We start from the raw sequence: 20034 nt of genomic DNA, 5'->3' as shown, positions 1-20034 counted from the left end.
TTCAAGAATGCGGAACTATCGGCTCCAGGGGTGGGAAAAACCGGATACTGGGGTGCCTGTCTCGGAGGCGACCCCGACGCCGGCCTCGGCGTCTGCGCCGGAGAAAACACTTGAGGCTCCAATACCTCAATCACCAACGCCTGTCCAGGTGAAGTTGGAGACGCCGGAGAGGGCAACGGCGTCGAAGTATGCGGCGTAACCGTGGGACTGACCTCCCATGTCCTTCGGCGCCGATCCGGAGACCTGGAACGAGTCTCCTTTGAATGACGCCGAGATTCTCTACGGCGCCGGGAGTCTCGATGACGCCGATGTCTTGGGGAAGAAGACTTCTTGTGATGTTTCTCCTTTGACTTGGCCATAAACAGCTTCGCCTCACGTTCCTTGAGGGCCTTTGGATTCATGTGCTGACATGAATCACAAGTCGAGACGTCGTGGTCGGAGCTCAAACACCAAAGGCAATCGGAATGAGGATCCGTCACCGACATCTTGCCTCCACACTCACGACAAGGCTTAAATCCAGACTTTCTCTGCGACATTATTTCCACAGCAAAAGACTACGCAGCAAGATATACACTGTAACCGCAAGAGTAACAGTTGCTCCCTCGAAGATAACCGTTTCGAATGCACGGAAAAAAGGGAACTGACGTCCGCACGTCGTCGAGGACCTCTTATTGCCTGTATGACGTCAGACGGCGTCGCGTGGGCTAGAGTGACGTCCTCGTCGACGTGCAGAGACTAGTAAGAAGATTTCCGTCGAATGCTGGCGCCATGGGAGTATTCATGAGGTGAGGAATCCACAGGTAGTTGTATCCATCAGAAGTAAGCAATATAAACAGTCCTTATGTGGATCATCCACATGCAGCCTCTTCATGCCACAGGTCTTACAAGGGCGGAAAAGGCCTTTTCTGGAAGAATCAGACATTTTCTGAAGAAAAATTGTCTAAAGAGGAAAAAAACTGAGCAGAGCTGAGGGAGTCTCCCTTCACACGACGTGCAGTAGAAAATCTGAGGGAATGAGCCTCTCTGGGGAATTTCTAGAGGGTGCTGGAGCCTGACTGGTCACAAGTCCTGTTTGGGTCTTTTTTTTTTTATTTTATTTTTTTACAAAAGGACAAGGATAGGCTATATGTGTGATTTTTATAACATTATAGCCTTTGGAAAAATTTTACTCACTGCTTTTTCATGTACCGTGGGACTCCCACTTCGAAGACGGGGATTGATTCAAGCATGTGAATTTATGAAAGATCCAATACTGGATAATCTTCAATACTTCCTTGTGACCCACGGGTCACAGGTCACATGACTTCACAGTTCTTGGGTGGCAGCCCGATCCTTGCAGCACTCATGATACTGGCAAAGCCCTCCTGGCATAAGGGGTTGTCTCAACACTATCAACCAAGGAGCTGGTTGATGATGGTAATCTGTACCATAACGGCCTGTCCTAGCACACAGGGTTGCCACTAAGGTTCTGCACAGGCTTTGCCCGTTATCCGGCAGTATCTTCCAGGGTGGCCTCTCCAGGCATATGGGGTTGCCACAACAATACTGCACAGGATTTTAGTCTTCCCACACATCACAATGATCACATCTAGCTTCATGACAGCCCCCTCCTGGCATACTTGAATCTGCACACCAGCAATACCCTGATCGGTGCACAGCAGCTGTCTCACCATCTTGCACTGGGAGTCAACTTGACAGGGCTTCCCATCAGACCTCACTCCCTCCTATGCTTGCCTCTTCCTCTAGGGCACACTGGTCTTGGCAAGCATGCAGGAACTGGTGCTCCAGGACAATGGAATTTGGTTTCCTTAGGTAATGTCTCCTCACCCAGAAGGGAGACTAGCAGGCCTTGGCGCCCAAACCTGGTGGCAGGCAGAAATCTTGCAGAGCTTCCTCTCCTCACACAGCCCACCTGGCTGCTTGGCAGATGACAATTTTTGGGGTCTCAGCCTCTTCTTCTTATAGTCCATTTCCAGACACAATGTAATTTAGGGTCTGGGCCTTTGATGCTTTATGTTGTTTTGCTTCCTTTGGAGTGCACACTTCTCTCCCTCTTCTTGAAAAGTAGTCTGACACAGCAGAAGAGACTGAGAAGCTGATAGACAATGGGTCTGATTAGAGTTCACACCTGGAAGTGAGCCACGGTGATATCACCAAAAAGTTAATCCCAGGCTCTCATCCCTACTCTTTATGATTCCTCATAGAAGCCCCATCTCCTTCCTGAGATGTGTCCAGACCCCCTTCCTTGTGATCTCTCATTGGATCAGAGAGCACCCTTTGCCGTGTACAGGGGGAGTGTCTCTCTCTCTCCAATGTGTCTCACCCAGCTCACAGGAATGCAGAAAAACCTATATGTGTCTGAGTGATTCCTCTACCTTCTCATGTCTTCACCGGGCATGATCAGGCTTCCCAAAATGGAACCCAGGGTCCTCCCTGTAACGTACCATTACAAGCACACTTGCACTCAGTATATGCACATAGCACACACATTATCCAGTACTGTTACCTCCATGTATTGTGCCAACCCATGCACACATATATTCAGAACACACATTCACCTCTAGAGCATTGCTCAGTACTGTAGCCTTTCTGTATTTTGGCATGGTGTAGCAATTGCAAGCACCAAAACTGCCATTGTACAAACTCACTGTGCGTGTGCTGCGCAACGCTACATCCTCCATTTATTGTACTTCTCGCAGGTACACATACACCAAGTGCGTGAATGCATTCACTATGCACACACTGCACAGTGCTACATCATTCATGTCATGTCGTCCTCGCAAATATACATACAGTGCATGCAACTCACCATGCATGCACTGCACAGCACTGCTCTATCCCTGTACTGCATCTTTCCTAGCCACATATATAACCAGTGCAGAGTCAACACACTAGCACTGTGCAGCACTTAACAAAGAGCGGGTTAAGCAAATAGCACCAGAACTTTAAATGAGTAAGCTTGTAGGCCTCACTCCAGTGATTCAGGTTAAAAAGGACCTGTTCACTCCACGATATGCTGCCACCGCCATGCTTGTGCAGCTCAATTTGTGGTGAAGGCAGTAGCCTTCTACCACTAGAAGGGTAGCGCTTTGGGTGCCTCTCATGGTCCAACAAGACACAATCCAGGAGACAGGCCTTTGTCATGGCAAAGACATAAGATTCGTGTGTTCCTATGATAACAAAAATTAGCATTAGAGATCCAACCAAAAGTACAGTTGGGCACTCAGGCAGCGGTACATGTCCATTACCATGAAGAGTACTTTTTCGTCCCAATAGTAGGGTTTCAAAGAAAGTGGTCCACATTGAAGCATATGGCACTTGCACATGTACATCAGGTAACTATGACATTATTGTTCAGTGGGTAGTCTAGTGCCTTTACTGTAGAATAAAGTGCTTGCTGTTTTCCAAAAGATAAGCACTGAGGTGGTCAATCACGTTATATAGCTTTGTGTTTTGCTGAGTGTTGAACCAGTGTACCCACAGGCTAACCTCCTTGAGAAACCTGTAAAGGCTCTCCATCATTATCTCGGAGAATCAAGTGCTGAAGAGGTTGTACCTAGCCAAGTTTGCAGAGCCACAGTTGAACGGGCCGGGGAAAGCAGAGGCATATTTCTCCAGACCCACAGCTGTGGCCCAAAAGCTCTTGCATGCCTTTTGCCCCACCTCCCTGAATGGTATCTGACAGTCACTAAGGGATTGGTGGGATACACGGCATGTATGAGAGTCGAGTTAGAGGGGAGCCATTACTCCTTTTTGCAGATGGAGGTAGCCCAGGCTTTCTTCAATATGCTCTTGGAGGACTCCAGGAGTAGCCGAAACATTTACTCTGTGCTGAGCAGTCTGGTGATTATGTGGTAGTGCATTCTCACACAAAAGAATGAAGAAGGCAATATGGGTGTCATCACACCATTCAACAGAGAATTAGATCAACCACGTTTGCTTTACTAAGACGTTCCAGAGGTCCCTTCAGGATGTGAATGATGAGAGGAGCGGAAGTGGCGTCCAACAATCACCTTGTCGTGGCCAGGCTAACGCTAAAGAAAGCATGGATGAAACCAGCAAATTAACGCCAGCGATATAACACCACCCTCCTCAACGATGCACAGAAATGGACAGTATACTCAGTCACCCTCAGTAACAAATTTCAAGTCCTCCAAGAACCAGAGGACAACAGAGACTCCGTTTAAAATCAGGGGAGAAGATCAAAGAAACAGTGACATCCCCCTGTCAGGAGGTACTTGGTCCAAGAAGCACCAGCATAAATAATGGATCTCCACAGAAACTCTATCCCAAAAATTTAAGAGAGAAAGGAAAAGAAAGATGCAGTCAACACTAGATGAACAAGCGCAGAAAAGAGGAACATTCACGGTGAAGACCCTGCTGAGACCAGATTGCAACAGTGCACATCATCAGTGAGAAGTCAATGGCATGGAACTCACCTCTCTATGTCAACTTCATCGACTACGAGAAGGCACTCAACAGTGTGGACAGAGAGACCCTTTGGAAACTCCTCTGCCACTACAGTGTGCCAGATAAACTTGTAAGAATCATCAGGTACTGTTACGAGGGAATGACCAGCAGGATAGTCAATGGAGGACAACTCAGGAAAGACTTCCAAATGAGGACTAGAGTCTACCAGTGCTGTTTGCTTTTGCCTTTTCTCTTCCTGCTGGTCATTGACTGGATCATGAGTACATCCACAGCAAGGAGATGATATGGGATGCAGTGGACACCTTGGACTCAGCTCGACGACCTCAACTTGCAAACAACCTCACCTTACAATGTAGCAGCCAAATCACCACAACTTAGCCTCAACTTCCAAATTGAGAAAAACAAGATTCTGAAGGCTAACTCAGCCAGCGCTTCAGTCACTCTTGCAGGCAATAAACTGTAAGAGTCTGTGGCCTACATGTACCTGGGCAGTGTCACAGACAAACAGGGTGACACAGACAGTGATGTCAGGAGGTAATCAGCAAAGCAAGGACTGCTTTCACTCAGCTAAAGAAGATCTGGCGCTCCGAGGACCTAACGCTGCAAACTGTCTTGGGAAAATCCTCCAAATCAGCTGGCCAAACACCATCAGCAACAATGACTTATGGCAGCAGATTTTCCAACTCCCTGCTCATGAAGAAATCAGAAATGACGCTGGGGATGGATAGGTCACACCCTCCGAAAGCCTGCATCAACACCACCAGGCAAGCCTTGACCTGGAACCCTCAAGAGAAACAAAAAAGAAGGCGGACAAGAAACACCGGGCACCAAGGCCTCAAGGCTGACTGTAAGGAGATGGTTTGTACCTGGAGGAAGATTGAAAGAAAAGCTCAGTGCAGAAAAGGTTGGAGGCCTGTACCCCAGGAGTGGTAGTAGGCAGTACAGAACGATTGGTTTCTATGGGCATGTGGGAGGTGAAAGGAGCTGGGGCTTCATTACATCAACATGCTGGGGGTATCTACTTTGGAGAAGGGAGAGTAGAAGGTTGTTGACATTGTTGTTCTACTCTTATTTTTTTTCTCCTGAGCCTCGAGGTCCAGACAAACCAGGAGCTATGAATTTGCAGAGCTACCTTATCTGAACAGGGCTTTAAGGTGGCAGTTAGAGCTCAGATATCCGCATTCTAATTTTCAGTTACTAATGTGACCCATCCTTTAAATACTGCCTCAATAGACAGAATTTAAACAGGAAAAGCAATGACTGAAAATATAGCCTAAAAACCACAGCTCCGAATCTTTCATACAGTAAGCAGAAAAAGTAACAAGCCTGTCGCTGACATGGCGTGAAGGTTGAGGAATTGATTCTTTAAAGAAACAGTGCCAGTTTTTCCAGCACCCAAAAGATGTGACCGAGCTTTTTAAGTCGTCTTTGTGAAAGGGATTTCTCTGGCTTCCATTCAGCAGACAGTACTGTTATATTTATGAAATCTAGCCAATAAAGCAATTGGAAAGGCTTCCAAAATTACAGAAAGTTTTTGTATCTAAAAATGTATATTGAAAAGTGCACCCGGACCGCGCACATGCAAGCTGCCATTTAGTGATCATGACTACTAATGAAGATCCCTCGGAGAACTTTTCCTTCAATGAATAAAAATGTGGTCTATAAGTGGATGACCAGTTCCTTGATATTTGCATCCTTGCAACAGTGCATAAAAAATGAAAAGTGCTTCAGAATCACTGGTCAGCTCTTTCTCTAATTTAAAATCAGTAAAGATAGACTTGCCTTGATGCCTTTCCCAAAGAAGTTAGCAGCTTCCATCTTAGGATAATATGGTTAAATAGCATAAATGGGCTTCAGCATTTAGTCAGACATTCTTGAAAGCATATCAGGTGGAAATACAGACAACAACAAAAATAAGTGTTGATTTTTGTAGCTGACAGATTTCAAAATCTGGAGCGAATGAGATTAAAGGACTTATTACTTACCTTCGGTAACACCTTGTCTGTTAGAGAATAGATCTAGATGCAAATGCCTTATCTTGGAATTTCCTGGGCATCAGACTGGATATATCTGGAAGATTTTTCATGGGCAGTACCCCTACTCGCTGTTAGTTGGCACTGACCGGCTCCACATTCTTTGTCGTCTGCACTGGAAGTGCTGTTGCAGTACCTATAAAAGTGCTATCCAGGTGCACTGGTGTCTATTCCTATTCATGACTTTCCATGCCAGAGTGCGGAACCATGAGAGCACCAACCACTGGTATGAACAACTAGGACCCTGAAAAAGGTCAACCCTGTTCCTAGAAATCTGTCCGCAGAGCGGGGAGGATGGGTGGGTCAGTAAGAAACCTGCTGCTATACTGTCTACCAGATAAGGTGTTACTGAAAGTAAGTAACTTGTCCCTTTGAAAGAGACTTCTAGCTGCAGATTCCTTACCTTAGAATAGATACCCAAGCAATACCATCCCGAAGGTGAGTCTGTGGACTAATTTCAGGCGAGGAGGTCCTGTAGGACTGAATGGGCAAAATGCTTGTCATGACAGACCTGACTGTCCAGACAGTGGTGCTAGGTAAATGAGTGCAGGGAAGACCACGTTGCTGCCCTTGCAGGTATTCAAGACTGGAACTCCGCATGCTAACACAGTGGTCACAGCTTTTGTTCTGGTGGAATGGGCACGCAATCTTGCAGGAGGTTGCTTCTTGGCTAATGCGTATCAGATTTTAATGCAGAGCACGACCTACCTACATAAGGTCTGCTTCTACACCACTTGATCTTTCTTTGCGCCAACATACCCCACAAAGAGTTTGTCTTCCACCTGGAACTCTTGAATGCAGGTAAGATAGAACGACAATGGTCTTATTGTGTCCAGATGGTGGAGTTGCTCCTCTTCTTTAGAGGGATGTGGAGAAGCGAAAAAAGTAGGAAGAGTGATGGACTGGCCTACATAAAAACAGGTGACAAGTTTCGGTAGAAAGGAGGCCCTTGTGCGAAGTACCATCTTGTTAGGGCAGACAGACATAAGGCAGCTTGGATGGAAAGGTCTGCACTTCACTCCCTCTGCGAGATTGAGCTCCCTCTGTGGCATGATAAAGGTAAACAAGACCCTTCAAAAACCTATGTACAGTAGGGGATTTAAAAAAGGAGTGTTAGTTAGGCAGCCGCAAGAAGGTAGAAAGAGCAGACAGATAGCCCTTTAAGAATGCCAAGAGCTGAGCCCTGATGGGCAAAGGACGGAATAAAAAGTAACTTCAGAAAGTGGGGGTCAGAGAGAGAGGCTCAACATGTTTCTCTGCGCACCATGCCACAATTATTTTTTTATTTTTTTACCAACGGCAGGTGTATACCCATTTGGGGGAGGGACCCCTGGCTGGAAAGATGACGTTAGAAACCGAGGTAGGAAGGTCAAAAGGTGTCAACTGTCGCCGTTAAACTTCCACGCAAGTAGGCGGAAAGTGGACAAGTTCAAGTGAAGAACCCTCTGCTGCTGCTGCGACAGAAGATTCTCCCGAAAAGGCAATCTGACTGCAGGATCGATAGACATGCTCAGTAGCTTGGGGTACCAGAATCACCTTGCCCAGTCTGGAGCCACAGGAATGATTTGGGCCCAGTCGTTCCTGATCTTCTTCAGAGCTCTGGGCAGGAGTGTTATGGGCGGAAAGGCATACAGGAGGCCCGAGAACCACTCGATTTGAAAAGTGTCGCTTAGCGAGAGCCGCCTTCGAAACTCCAGCGTGCAAAACTGCTGACATTGCATGTTCTCAACGGTGGCGAACAAATCTAATCAAGGCTCTCCCCACTGCTCAAAGAGACCATGTACCACCTCCAGATGGAGATGCCATTCATGACCTGCTAGGCATCGATGGCTAAGTTCATCCACTCTAGTGTTTTCAGAGAGCCTGCCAGAAGTTGAACCATCAGGCAAACAGTCTGACATTCCAGCAATGTCCAGAGACGCAGAGCCTCTTGCCAACGGTCCACGACCCCACCCCGCCCTGTTTGATGCAATACCACATGGCAGTATTGTTGTCCGTAAACACCTGCACTAACCTTCCCTTGATGGGGGGTAGAAAGGCTTCCACTGCCAGTTGGATCGCCTAGAGCTCCAGCATGTTGATGTGGAACCCTGCTTCTGCCGGAGACCAGAGCCCTCTGATCTCCACCTCTCCTAGATGGCTGTCTTGTCCCAGGAGTGATGCATCTGTCAATACTGTGAGATCTGGTTGGGGAAGGGAAAGGGGTGTGCTTCCAACCTAACTGCAGTTTGTTAACCACCACTGCAGGACTTTCGCAGTTCCCTCCAAGATCTGGACCATGTCGGAGAGATTCCCCTGATGCTGCGCCCACTGGAACTCGGGTCCCACTGCAGACCCCACAGAGGCCAGCGGGCATGTGTTACTAGCAGGATGTAGGAGGCCATGAGACACAGCAGCTTCAGAGTCAGTCCCACCGAATTCGAGGATAGAGCCTGAATCATCAGTTTCATAGCCTGAATATCCAGGACTCGCTGTTCTGGAGGATATGCCTGAAACTGACCGTGCCCAGAACAGCTCTGATGAAAGGCAACGTCTGACAGGGAGCCAGATGTGACTTTGGCACTTTGATAGTGAACCCCAGAGAATGCAAGAGGTTCGCCGTAGTCCGGCAGTGGGAGATGACAGCCTGGGGAGAGCCCGATGTCAACAGCCAGTAGTTGAGATGCTTGGATCAGATACCCCTGATCCAAGCAGATGAGTTGCGACCACCGCCATCACTTTGGTGAACATCGGAGGGGGGCTGGTAAAGTGAAAGGGAAGCACAGTAAACTGAAGGTGCTCGTGGCCTACCATAAACCGCAGGTAACGCCTGTGAGCAGGACAAGAATGTGGAAATATGCATCCAGCAAGTCCAACGTTACAATCCAGACTCCTGGTCTAGACAAGACCTGAGCCAATTTGTGCATTTGTAATTTCTCCTTCTTGAGGAGAAGATTGAGGGTCTGGAGAAGTAAAACAGGACAAAGGCCTTTGTCCTTTTTGGGAACCAGAAAGTAGCAGGAACAGCAACCAAAGCCTACTTCTGGTATAGGGACCATCTCTATGGCTCCCCTGGCCAGATGAGCCATGACTTCCACGCAGAGAATTGACAGGTGATCTGTCGTCATCCGATCGTGAGATGGTGGCATGGAGAATAGGGGTAGTCTCGAAGGGGAGGGAGTAGCCCCTTCAGACAACCTGCAGGACCCATCTGTCCGATGTTATGGACTGTCAGTGGGGCAGGCGATGGCAAATCCTGCTGCTGACTGGATGCCCATAGTGGGAAAGGGGCAGATTAGGATGGTTTGGAGCCTGCAGCTGCCGGGGAGGTGGTGGACTGAGCAGGTCACTGGCAACTTGACCCACAAGCTCTGCGGCAACTATGCCCTTGGCCACACAGGGGCGGGGAAGCATGCGCAGCATGGTTGCTAGGAGGAAACTGGCACAGCTGGAAGCCTCTTCCGTAACCAGGAAAGAGCGGAAAGCAGACTAGGGGTGAAGTGGGGCTGCAGAGAGGCCCAAGGACCTGGTCGTAGATAATCATTGAAGCGCTCAAGTGCCAAATCTGCCTGGTGTCCGAAGAGACGGGTGCCATCGAAAGGGATATCCATAAGGGAAGCCTGGACATCCCCCAAAAAGCCAGTCGTCCTCAACCAGGCGTGGCACTGAAGGGTCACTGTCCATGAAACCACTCTGCTCAGTGAATCGGTTGTGTCTAGTCCTCAGTGTATCGTGAACTTTGCTGCATCTCTCCCATCAGCAACAGCCTGAGATAGTATGGTCCGGGCATACTCCGGGACCTGTGGCAGTATGTGTGCAACCTATTTCCCACCACATGTGGGAGTAACAGCCAAAAAGACATATGGTGTTCACGGACCACAGTGCAAGACTGGCAGAAGAAAAAAACGTTCTCAAAGTGTCCAGCCTTTTGGATTCTCTGTCCCTGGAAGCCTTGGAATGTGGAATCATGGAATACCAAGCTCTCCAGGGTAGGGTGTTGGGTGAGGAAATTTGGGTTCTCTGGAGCAGGACAATGGTGGCGGGCAATTGTCCTATTCACAGGAGCCCCTGTGTTGGACTTGGACCAAGTGCTCAACAGGATGTCAGTAAGGGCGTCAATGAATGGAGTAAGGATTCAGAAAAAGAAACTCCTATTTGCAACGCTTCGGTCAAGATGTTAGTCTTGGCTGCCACCATGTGCAGCTGAAGGTGCAGGACCTATGCTGCCCTCCCACCATAACATAGGATGCACTCTCTTCGGTAGCCATGGTAAGGGAGAAAGCAAACCAGTATCTGGAGAAGTATCCAGTTTACGGTCTTCACCCAGTTCCCCACTCTAGTCCATATTGGGATCTACCAGCGACCACTCTCAGTCCGCCCAGAGGCCTATCCCGAAAGAATAAGGCTCAGGCTCCAATCTAGGAAATGTGGTTACCTCCGGCATAAGGCGACGCACATCCGGCTCCATGTTGGGAAGTGGTGACAATGGGGATGGTGCAGCCGGTGGGCACCAGCGCTGGCACCGGCATTGGGATAGGAGATGTCGTCACTACCAACGCTGGTCCGATTCCAGAAATGGATCCCAGGGGACCCACTGGAGCTGAGGCTGAAGCCACCAGTGCGCATAATCAAAAGGAACCCCCTCTGACCATGGGGGGTTCAATGGTGCGTCAGGATGCCCAAAAATGAGGAGAATCGCCTTGTAAAACTCTTAAATGGGCGGAGGTCGCTCTGGCTCCTGGAAAGTCAGGGAGGTGGCAAGTTGGACCAGGCACCAAAGAACCAAGACTTGATCACAGACGATCACATGTCTCGCCGGCTGAAGGGATGATAAGAAGTAGAAGAACGCTTTGACTTTTTGCTCCTTTCCTTGTTCCTTGACTTAGCTGATCGCCCGAGGACTTGGAGTGGGACGACGAAGACTTGGGGCTCAGTGACTGATATCGGGATCTTCTCCTCAACTGGGACCTTGACCTGTGCAGAGTCGCATGCTGGTCTGCCATCAGCTTTGGGAACCGCTCCCTCAAAGCCTTCGGATACATGGTCCGAAAATAGGAGCACGACTTTGGGTCATGGCCATGCTCTAAACACCATGGGCAGACAAGATGCGTGTCCGCCATCAACATCAACCGATGACAGGCTCCACTGGGCTTGAATCCTGTCTTCCTAGATGACATCGCACTCACACCAAGAGGAAACCCCAAAAGAAGTAGACAAAATATCGAAAAAATCCAGTGAAAAACTGACGGAGAGTTAGCTCTTCTCTAGATCAGCGCTGGCTGGATGGAAAGAAAAAAACTGATGCCAGCACACCTGGGTGGCGCCAATATAGGTACCGCCATGTCACTTACGGCACATATGATGCAGATGGACGTGGAGCAGATCGACATCAACTAACAGCGTGCAGGGGTACTACTCACAACAAATCTTCCAGATCAAGTCTGCCGCCTAGGGAAATTCAGTGGTAAGAAATCTGCAGCTAGAAGTCTCTATCAGATATCAATATCCATCTTAAATGGGGGCATGCAATCCTATTTCCCTCTCAATTAGTATGCTCCGCCTAATGGATGTTCAGTAAGATACTGTAGATTGTTGTCACCACATTATTGGTGCACCACAGATGATTCCATTTCTGCACATGCCCCCGTTTTCTGTCAAGTTTCACTTGTGATCATCCCCAGAAATTTGTCAGGGGAGTTATCAAGGTAATCCCATGGAAATGACTCAAACGTTTTGTGCATTCAAGAACACTTGTGACTATTTCACATGCTTATATGCACACTTAAAATTACAAGTGTCCCAAACATAACTACAGCGGAAAACTACAGGAAGGAGTAAATTCACCCATGATTTTTCACATACGTTATGGAGGAAGAGACAACATGTCACAGATATACAACTTTAAGTGAGAGAAAAAGGTTTTTTTATACCATTAAAAATACTTAATATTTCCAAAATGTAAATTAGTTTATTTCACGGAGTGAGTGCAATACAAAAACTTACATGGTCATCCAATTGGCTTTACACAGTCCTGCATCTCTAGCAATCACCAGCAATAAGCAATCTAGGTTGTTACTTTGTTTGATAAAGCCAGCTGGGATTTTGAGATTTACTGACATAATTCACCTTATGGCACCTCTAAGGTTACGAAAACTGGTGCAAGCGCATATTTTTAAGTAAATCCCACATATTACAGACAGTTCCTTATGGCAGTCCAAGGCTACTTCTGCTTGAGACGTTTAGTAAATATCACTAACAGATATAACGTAAGAACAGATGACGTGAACCCTAACTCTAAAAAATAAAAAAAAATAAAAAAAGAACAAAAAAAAAAAGAATGAAATATAATTGCTCATTTTCACTTAAAATTACAAAAAATGAGAATTGTATCCCTAATAAGTGTTCCATATGTGAGTAAAATTTGCTAAAATAAAATATGAAATGCGTTTACAACTGGGAAGCCAGCACAAAATGAATGTAAAATGTGATTATATTTCAAGTTACGTATTTCCTTCCCATAAAAGTCATAGCATTGACATATCTATGGCAGCTGAAGGGCATATGTCTGTGAAATGGCATGGAAAGCGGTAAGCAGAATTAAGGTGTTTTGAGTCACAGAGCTATCTGCATTAAGTTTATTTTACACCTGCAAATAGCCCTTTTATGAGTGCAAAACAACTTTTTGCATTTTTTGATTTTCATGAGCAAATCTATACACAGAAGTGTATGAATGGCTTAGCAGGGCAAGAATGCCATGCACTTTGGCAAATATACAAAAACTCAAGTTTTTAGGTACTCAGAAACCCCTCTACAAACTCTGATCACCTTAGAAAAATCTTGACCTCAAAAACCAATGTTTTTGGTACCTTTTGCTTTAAAATACAGCTTGACAATTTTTAGGTCAAGCGTAAGCATACGACCTCTTGTATGCTTTTAAGTATACTTCTTCTGTGGGTTTCCAGCTATTACATTTGTCAGTTTTAGTGTAATTTAAAAATCCTTGCTTGCTAGTGGTCAGTCATGCCTCTTTGTCCCTCCTTCTTCTGTGTGGGAGCAGGGACCAACTTTAACTGGCCTGCAGAGGACTTTTTTTTTTTTTTTAATACTGTGTTTCCTGCTCCTGTCCAGGGAAGCTTCCCTTTTCATTTGCAGAGCATTCTTCCTGAGCTTAGCTGTAAACAAGGCTACAAATCAGGCTATCTTGGTCACATTTGTTTTTTGTGGGCTCTCAGCACCCTCTCTCAGCTGCCTGGCTCCCGACCTTCCTTGGCTTCGATTTTCTTTACCTAGTGTGCCTGCTTTTGTGCTGAGAGCAAGGGTGGAGGATCGGTTGTATTTGCGTATAGCATAGGCACTCGGCTCGTCCAGGGCTCCACAATTCTTAGACACAGTGGCCACTTCTGCTACATACTGGGATCCCACTCGGAGCTCCATCAGTGCAACTCAGTTCACACAATCCAAGCCCTCAGCCGTGCCAGTGGCAGGAACCCCTCACACGCTGTCTGCCAAAGCACCTCAGTTCTCGCAGTCCATAGACTCTGCTGTTCCAGTACTGGGACCTCAGGCGTGGCTCCATCAGTGCACTGCAGTTCACAGACTCCAAACCCTCAGCTGTGCCCCTAACCCCACACACGCTGTCTGCCAGAGCACCTCAGTTCTCATAGTCAGTAAACTCTGCTGCTCCAGTTCTGGGACCTCGGGCGCAGCTACATCAGTGCACCGCAGTTCACACACTCCAAGCCCTCAGCAGTGCAAGGAACCCCACACACGCTTTCTACCAGAGCACCACAGTTCTTGCAGTCAGTACACACTGCTGCTCCAGTACTGGGACCTGGGTGCAGCTCCATCAGTGCAACACAGTTCACACACTCAAGCACTCAGCAGTGCCAGGAACTTCACACATGCTGTCTGCCAGAGCATCTCAGTTCTCATAGTCAGTACACTGGGCTGCTCCAGTACTGGGACCTGGGTGTAGCTCCATCAAGGAAATGCAATTCACACACTCCAAGCCCTCAGCAGTGCCAGGAACCGCACACATGCGGTCTGCCAAAGCACCAGTTTTTGCAGTCACTATACACTGCTGTTCCAGTACTGGGACCTCAGGCGCATCTCAATCAGTGCACCCGAGTTCACACACTCCAGGCCTCCCAGCCGTGCCTGTGCCAGAACCCCACACACACCATCTGGCAAACCACCTCAGTTCCTACAGTCAGTACAGTCTGCTGTTCCAGTAGTAGGACCTCGGGCGCAGCTCCATCAGTGCACCTCAGTTCTACTCCGGCAAGGTCCCTTTCTTTACTATACTGGGACCCCACTTGCATACAGTTCCATCACAGCATCTCAATCCTAATATTTAGTCCTACTGCCAAGCCAATACTGAACCTAGAATAGCAAAACACAGCTCAGCCAGCGAACCTCAAGTCTAACATCCAACGCCACTGTTGATAGGAACCACACCAGCTTCGCCAGAATCCATCAATTCTAACATTCAGCGCACATCTTCTCAGTATTAAGGCTCACACACATGCCCTTCAGGACTCCTCGCTTCTGTGGGTCAGAGGCAATGCCACTCCTGTTCTGGGCCCCAATCGCAGCTTCACCAAGGCACATCCAGGCTAACACTTGGCAACACTGGCACGCCAATACTAGGTTCCACACATAGCTCCATTAACATACCTCACTTCCGATCTTGTGTGCCAGTTACTATTCCAGTACTGCAGCCCACATACAACTCTGTCAGTGCATCTCAACCCTAACCTGCAGCGCCCCATTATTCCAATACCAGGAATTACACTGCACTCTGTTTCCCATTCCTCACCCGCTGCCTTTCTGTTATTCCAGCACTAGGCCAGGACACAGCTCTGTCTATACCCCCACTCCTGATCTGAAGCACCCAATATTGCAGTATTGGAGTTCACATATAACTCTGCTAATGCACCTCCTGCTGTTCTGCAGTGTCCCCTCTGCTCCACTTCTGTTTGAGGGCGTGGGAGAGCCAATTAAATCTCTTCTTAGCCGCCATCCCAAATAAATTTGGGATGGTCTGTTTCACCTATCTCACTCCGTTCTTTCCTTTACTCTGTTTACTCTCAATGTTTTCTTTCTCCCCCACTTTTCTATTTCCAGCTCTTCAAATCCACATGTTAACAGTTTCACTATTTCAACTATCTATTTCTACTCCTCTCCCTTTTTATTTTTTTATTTTCCCTCTTCCTCCCTCTTCATTCAAACTCGCAAAAACGTGGTTATTTCTTTCCGTGTTTTGTTCCTCTTTTTCCTTCAGACATTCATTCTTTTACTATTTTTGTTCTCTCCCCTTCATTCTTTCTTTGTCTTTATTTGCTCTTTCCTTTGACTCAGTATGCATCCTTTCCTTTTTTTTTAGATCTTTCTTCCTTTCTTTCTCTGGTGTTTTTCTTATCGCTATCTGTCAATTCACGTTTTACTATAAATCCCTCTTTTTTCTCCCTCTGTGTGTGGAAGCCACAAGTTACTTGTCGGGACCCAAACTGTCAAAGTGGTTTTCCCATTCTGTGGGAAATGTGTCAGCACATACATGCCCTGATTCTTTTGCTGCTTGTTTCTCTCACCATCTCTATTTTTTCCACCAATGTTAATTTTCTCTTTCTTTTCACACTTCTTTCATTATTTTTTCCTTTTCATCTTTCGTTCGCTAGCTTCCTTCCCTTTTTTCTTTTGTTTCACATGTTTGCTCTATTTCTTCTTAGTAGTTTCCATTTTCTAATTCGTTCTTTCCCTTCTTTTAGACCCCTTCTCTTTCTTCCTTTTGTCTGGTGTATTCCTTTCACTTCTCTTTTTCTGCCCCATCCGCTTTCTCTCCTGAGGCCTAGTTATCAATGGAGCAAAAGGTGCAGTGGCACCTCACTCAACTCTTACTGCTGTATTTTCATACCGAAATTGCAGTCAACCATTTTCCTTTCTTTCTCCAGGGTCCATGACACCGTTTGTATGCCACTTGTCCTCTCCATCTTTACTCACAACTCCTTCTTTCCTTTCACCCTCCAATTCGTCCCAAATTATATTTCGGTTAGGGTGTTTTGAGCATTACACTCCAATGCCCAAAGTTTATTTCTGATACAGGTTTTCATAATAATTATATGTGTTTTAAGATAGAGGAAGAAGGTAAATGGAAGTGCTTTAGTTAAATGAGGGGCCACTGGAATTATATGGTAGAAGAAGCCAAAATTTTGAGACAGGGTTGACCAATTTGTGTGGCAAGAAAACTCCAGTTATGAATTTACAATGGCAATAGCTCGAACTCAAGAAAATGCGAGACCTATTGCATTGCAAATGGTTGTTATCTCTTTCTTACAAAAAAAGGGCGGACTTACTGGTGATCGGGACTACTCTGCATGCAAAGACTGCTAATTAAGAACTACTAACTTATATCAATTGTCAGACGATTTGTTATGAAATACGTGCTCTAAAATGATTAGGAGGTGGCCGCAAAACTTCCTTGGTGCAACCAAACGGATTTTAAACATTCACCATGTGATACTGCTGTGCAGCGACTCAATAAAAATACACAATAACGCACTAGTGCATTAATAATGCTACATTTAAACAACAGTACCATAATTTGTTTATTCAAAAAGAGTCAATAAAGACATTAAGCAAAACATTCTAGTGTACACTTTGGCAAAAACAAGAACTATGTCCTTCATGTTACATTTTAAAGCTTAGGTAACACGTAGGTCCAGGCATTGTTGTAAAATTAGGTGCAAACGTTTTCTTCTGTCCGTTTTCACAACAGTGGTGGCAATCAAGAACTGTGGCAACCTCACTCGCGAGTTTGCCAATGCAAGCCACGGTTCTAAGGATAATAACGCATGCAAAAATGCAAGTAAATACTTTTTGAGAATGTTATCTCTCATTCTTTTACTAACAGGAGTAAACTGGTCGTAACTAACAATTACACCCTCATGCAAATATTATTGTACCCGGGTCTTTACGTGCTGATGTCGGAATGAAATGATTAGAAGAGATGCTGAAGTGATGCTCCCGTGAGAATAGTAAATAGTTCCCCATTTCAGAATCAGGAAGCAGGTAGTACTGCTCCTTTGGCAATGTTCAGTCGGTCACGAACATTTACCCAAAGTGTTCTTTTGTATGGCGTCCCAAACTTTAATGATCTCATTTGAGGACAGACCATGTACAGCACATGCCTTCCTGTATTCACAGAGAGAAAATTCAACTGCATATAAAACAAACAATTCTGGGTTTCTGGGAGCATGCACAGCCACATTCAGTACTTTCAAACAAATTCCAACATAGGCATCTTCAATCCAAATAGGTTTAACATGACTCATAACTTCATAGATTTTCAGGGCCAACTTTCCAGAGAGTACATATCCCAGGCCACTGCAATAATGTGGGTAAATCCTGAAAGGATATTCTAGATAGGAAATATATGCTTTGTGAAGTATGCTTCTCTGTACATAGTTATCAAAGAGGGGATAACCAGTAAACAAACTGTCAGATGAATTAAACGTCAGAAGAAAGTTTAATAAATTGGGAGTATTGATGAACACATCTGAATCAGCTTTCATGATATATTTGGCATTTGGGCAAAATTGTGAAACCCACTGGAAAGCCATTATAGTTTTTAAAGTAAGGTTATGATAGGTATCCAGAAAATCTTGGCGAATAATATCTCCATTAAGTTTACTTTCGTACTCTATCAATGTTTCCATCCTGGCATCTTCGTTTGGTTCTTGGCCTAGTAAGAACAGGGTTTTAACGTGATGTCCAAACCACATGTTTACAGAACCCCACGTTATTCTGATGGCCTGTCGGACGAATGTGTCTTTTGGTCTGGAAGACACCAGAATGACCAAAAATGGATTTGTATCTTTACATTTTACATGTTGTGTGAAAGTGAAGTTCGTCTTGTAGATTGGTTCATATTCGTAAAAATATATCCAATTCATTTTCTCAACCAAAGTGGGTGATTGCTGCATGATCAGGCACATCACTATTGTAACAGTAGTTCCAACTAAGGCTAAAAAACCTAACTTTAAACATATGAAATAGTTGGCTGACATGACTTCACCAATGTCTCACGCTTTGGTAATCATCCGTCCAGCAGACTAGAATATCCACATGCTAGGCGCCCATATTGTAGTGAAACGATGCGCTAAAAGAAACGGAAATGCAAATTATGTTATTAAACAATAAAGGTTGCGTTTTACATATGACTTATTAAAGTATAGATTACAATAGTTCACTAGCAATCAGCGTAACAGACTTCAGAAAGACATTCAGGAAATGATCAAAGCAAAAAGCAAGGTTTGCAATTCAGCACGCATTAGTATATAAGGAGAATCAGGTATGGAAGCAGACTCCAAACATTGCAGTCTACAAAGAAACATAATTTACAATTCTATGGCAGAACGAGGGTAACTTTTAAAATAACTGCTGAAAGTGTGTCCAAATGTCACAATTGTTAGAGAAGCTATGAATTAATTCGTTCTGCATTTGGAATTCTACTTTAACCGATTTACAAACAGGCGTCAACGAATGATGCGTTATCGATCTTCAAAAAACAATTTTGCTGATTTAACCATAGCCAAAGCATGTAGGTCAAACTCTCTCACCGGAGGTGGGGTGGGAGGTTGGGGGTGGACATTTAGTCTAAATTCTTAAATACCTCACCTACTGTTACAATGTGTACGTTAATTGCATAGCCATCGTTTCAGCATTTCCTAAGGCCAAAGGAAAACTAACTGGAAAAAAACCTGCAAAGCTTTAAAAAATCTTTTGGTGTTGTATGTAAAAATAATTTTTCTTCATACTGGCAACTTACAATTTTGAATCTAGGAAGATGTCAGCTATAGTGCACCTTTTACAGTCTATTCCTTAGGCCAGCATGGTGAGGGTCACTTAGGTAAGTGGGCAGAGCAGAACTACCACCTACAGAGAGGATCAAAAGGCCAGTCGCTCGTGGATGTATTTTATGCCCCATTCACTTGTTGATCTGTCGATTTTCATCAGCTATTGACTAACTGCAACTGTTAATCAAGATGTAGGAGTTTTCGTTACTGTACTCGCATAGAAAATCGACTGTTTTATTAGTGCAGTAGTCAGGACTTCGGGGACTTCATTATTAAATTCACGGATGTCGTCTTACTGTGCCCTAGTGGACTCGGTGGCCCCCTGCATTTCTGAAATGTTGATTGCACACAATAATGGTGCAGTTTAGTGCGCCCTCGTCCCATGACTTTCTCTGTTCCTTCTCTCGCAACCACAGCATTACAAGCTGACGCCGACGGTGCTCCTGATCCTAGACACCTAGGATTCAAAGACTCTGAAGTAGCCGATGTCGACACGGAAGCAGGCAATCTGACAACTTCTAAAACGACATTGCAACGGACAATGAGACCCATCCTGCACGGAATAAGAAGTCAGCAAGTTGATCCAGTGACACAACCTTATGCCTAGACAGAATATTCAAACATTATCATACCTTTCTAAAAAAGAGTTCCGATTTTTTACACAGTCATATTTTCTGTTGCAGGGATCTCCAATCCTTGATTTGCACCTCTCCATGCCGATAACAAGATACAAAGTA

At 45.6% G+C, this 20034-nt stretch overlaps 1 protein-coding gene across 1 annotated transcript in view; it reads right to left on the bottom strand.

Moving 5' to 3' along the window:
- Positions 1 to 17035: 17035 nt before the first annotated feature.
- Positions 17036 to 20034, bottom strand: part of LOC138266582 (UDP-GalNAc:beta-1,3-N-acetylgalactosaminyltransferase 1-like) — a 172842-nt gene continuing 169843 nt past the window's right edge. Inside the window, exon 2 of the mRNA XM_069215424.1 lies at positions 17036 to 18600. Within this exon, the coding sequence (XP_069071525.1) occupies positions 17543 to 18508 (966 nt within the window). The 5' untranslated portion in view covers positions 18509 to 18600 and the 3' untranslated portion in view covers positions 17036 to 17542. The remainder of the gene's footprint in view (positions 18601 to 20034) is intronic.

Source organism: Pleurodeles waltl, chromosome 11, assembly GCF_031143425.1.
Source record: "Pleurodeles waltl isolate 20211129_DDA chromosome 11, aPleWal1.hap1.20221129, whole genome shotgun sequence".
In the NCBI taxonomy this organism is placed as follows: domain Eukaryota; kingdom Metazoa; phylum Chordata; class Amphibia; order Caudata; family Salamandridae; genus Pleurodeles; species Pleurodeles waltl.
This window is presented reverse-complemented; position numbering and strand designations above follow the sequence as displayed.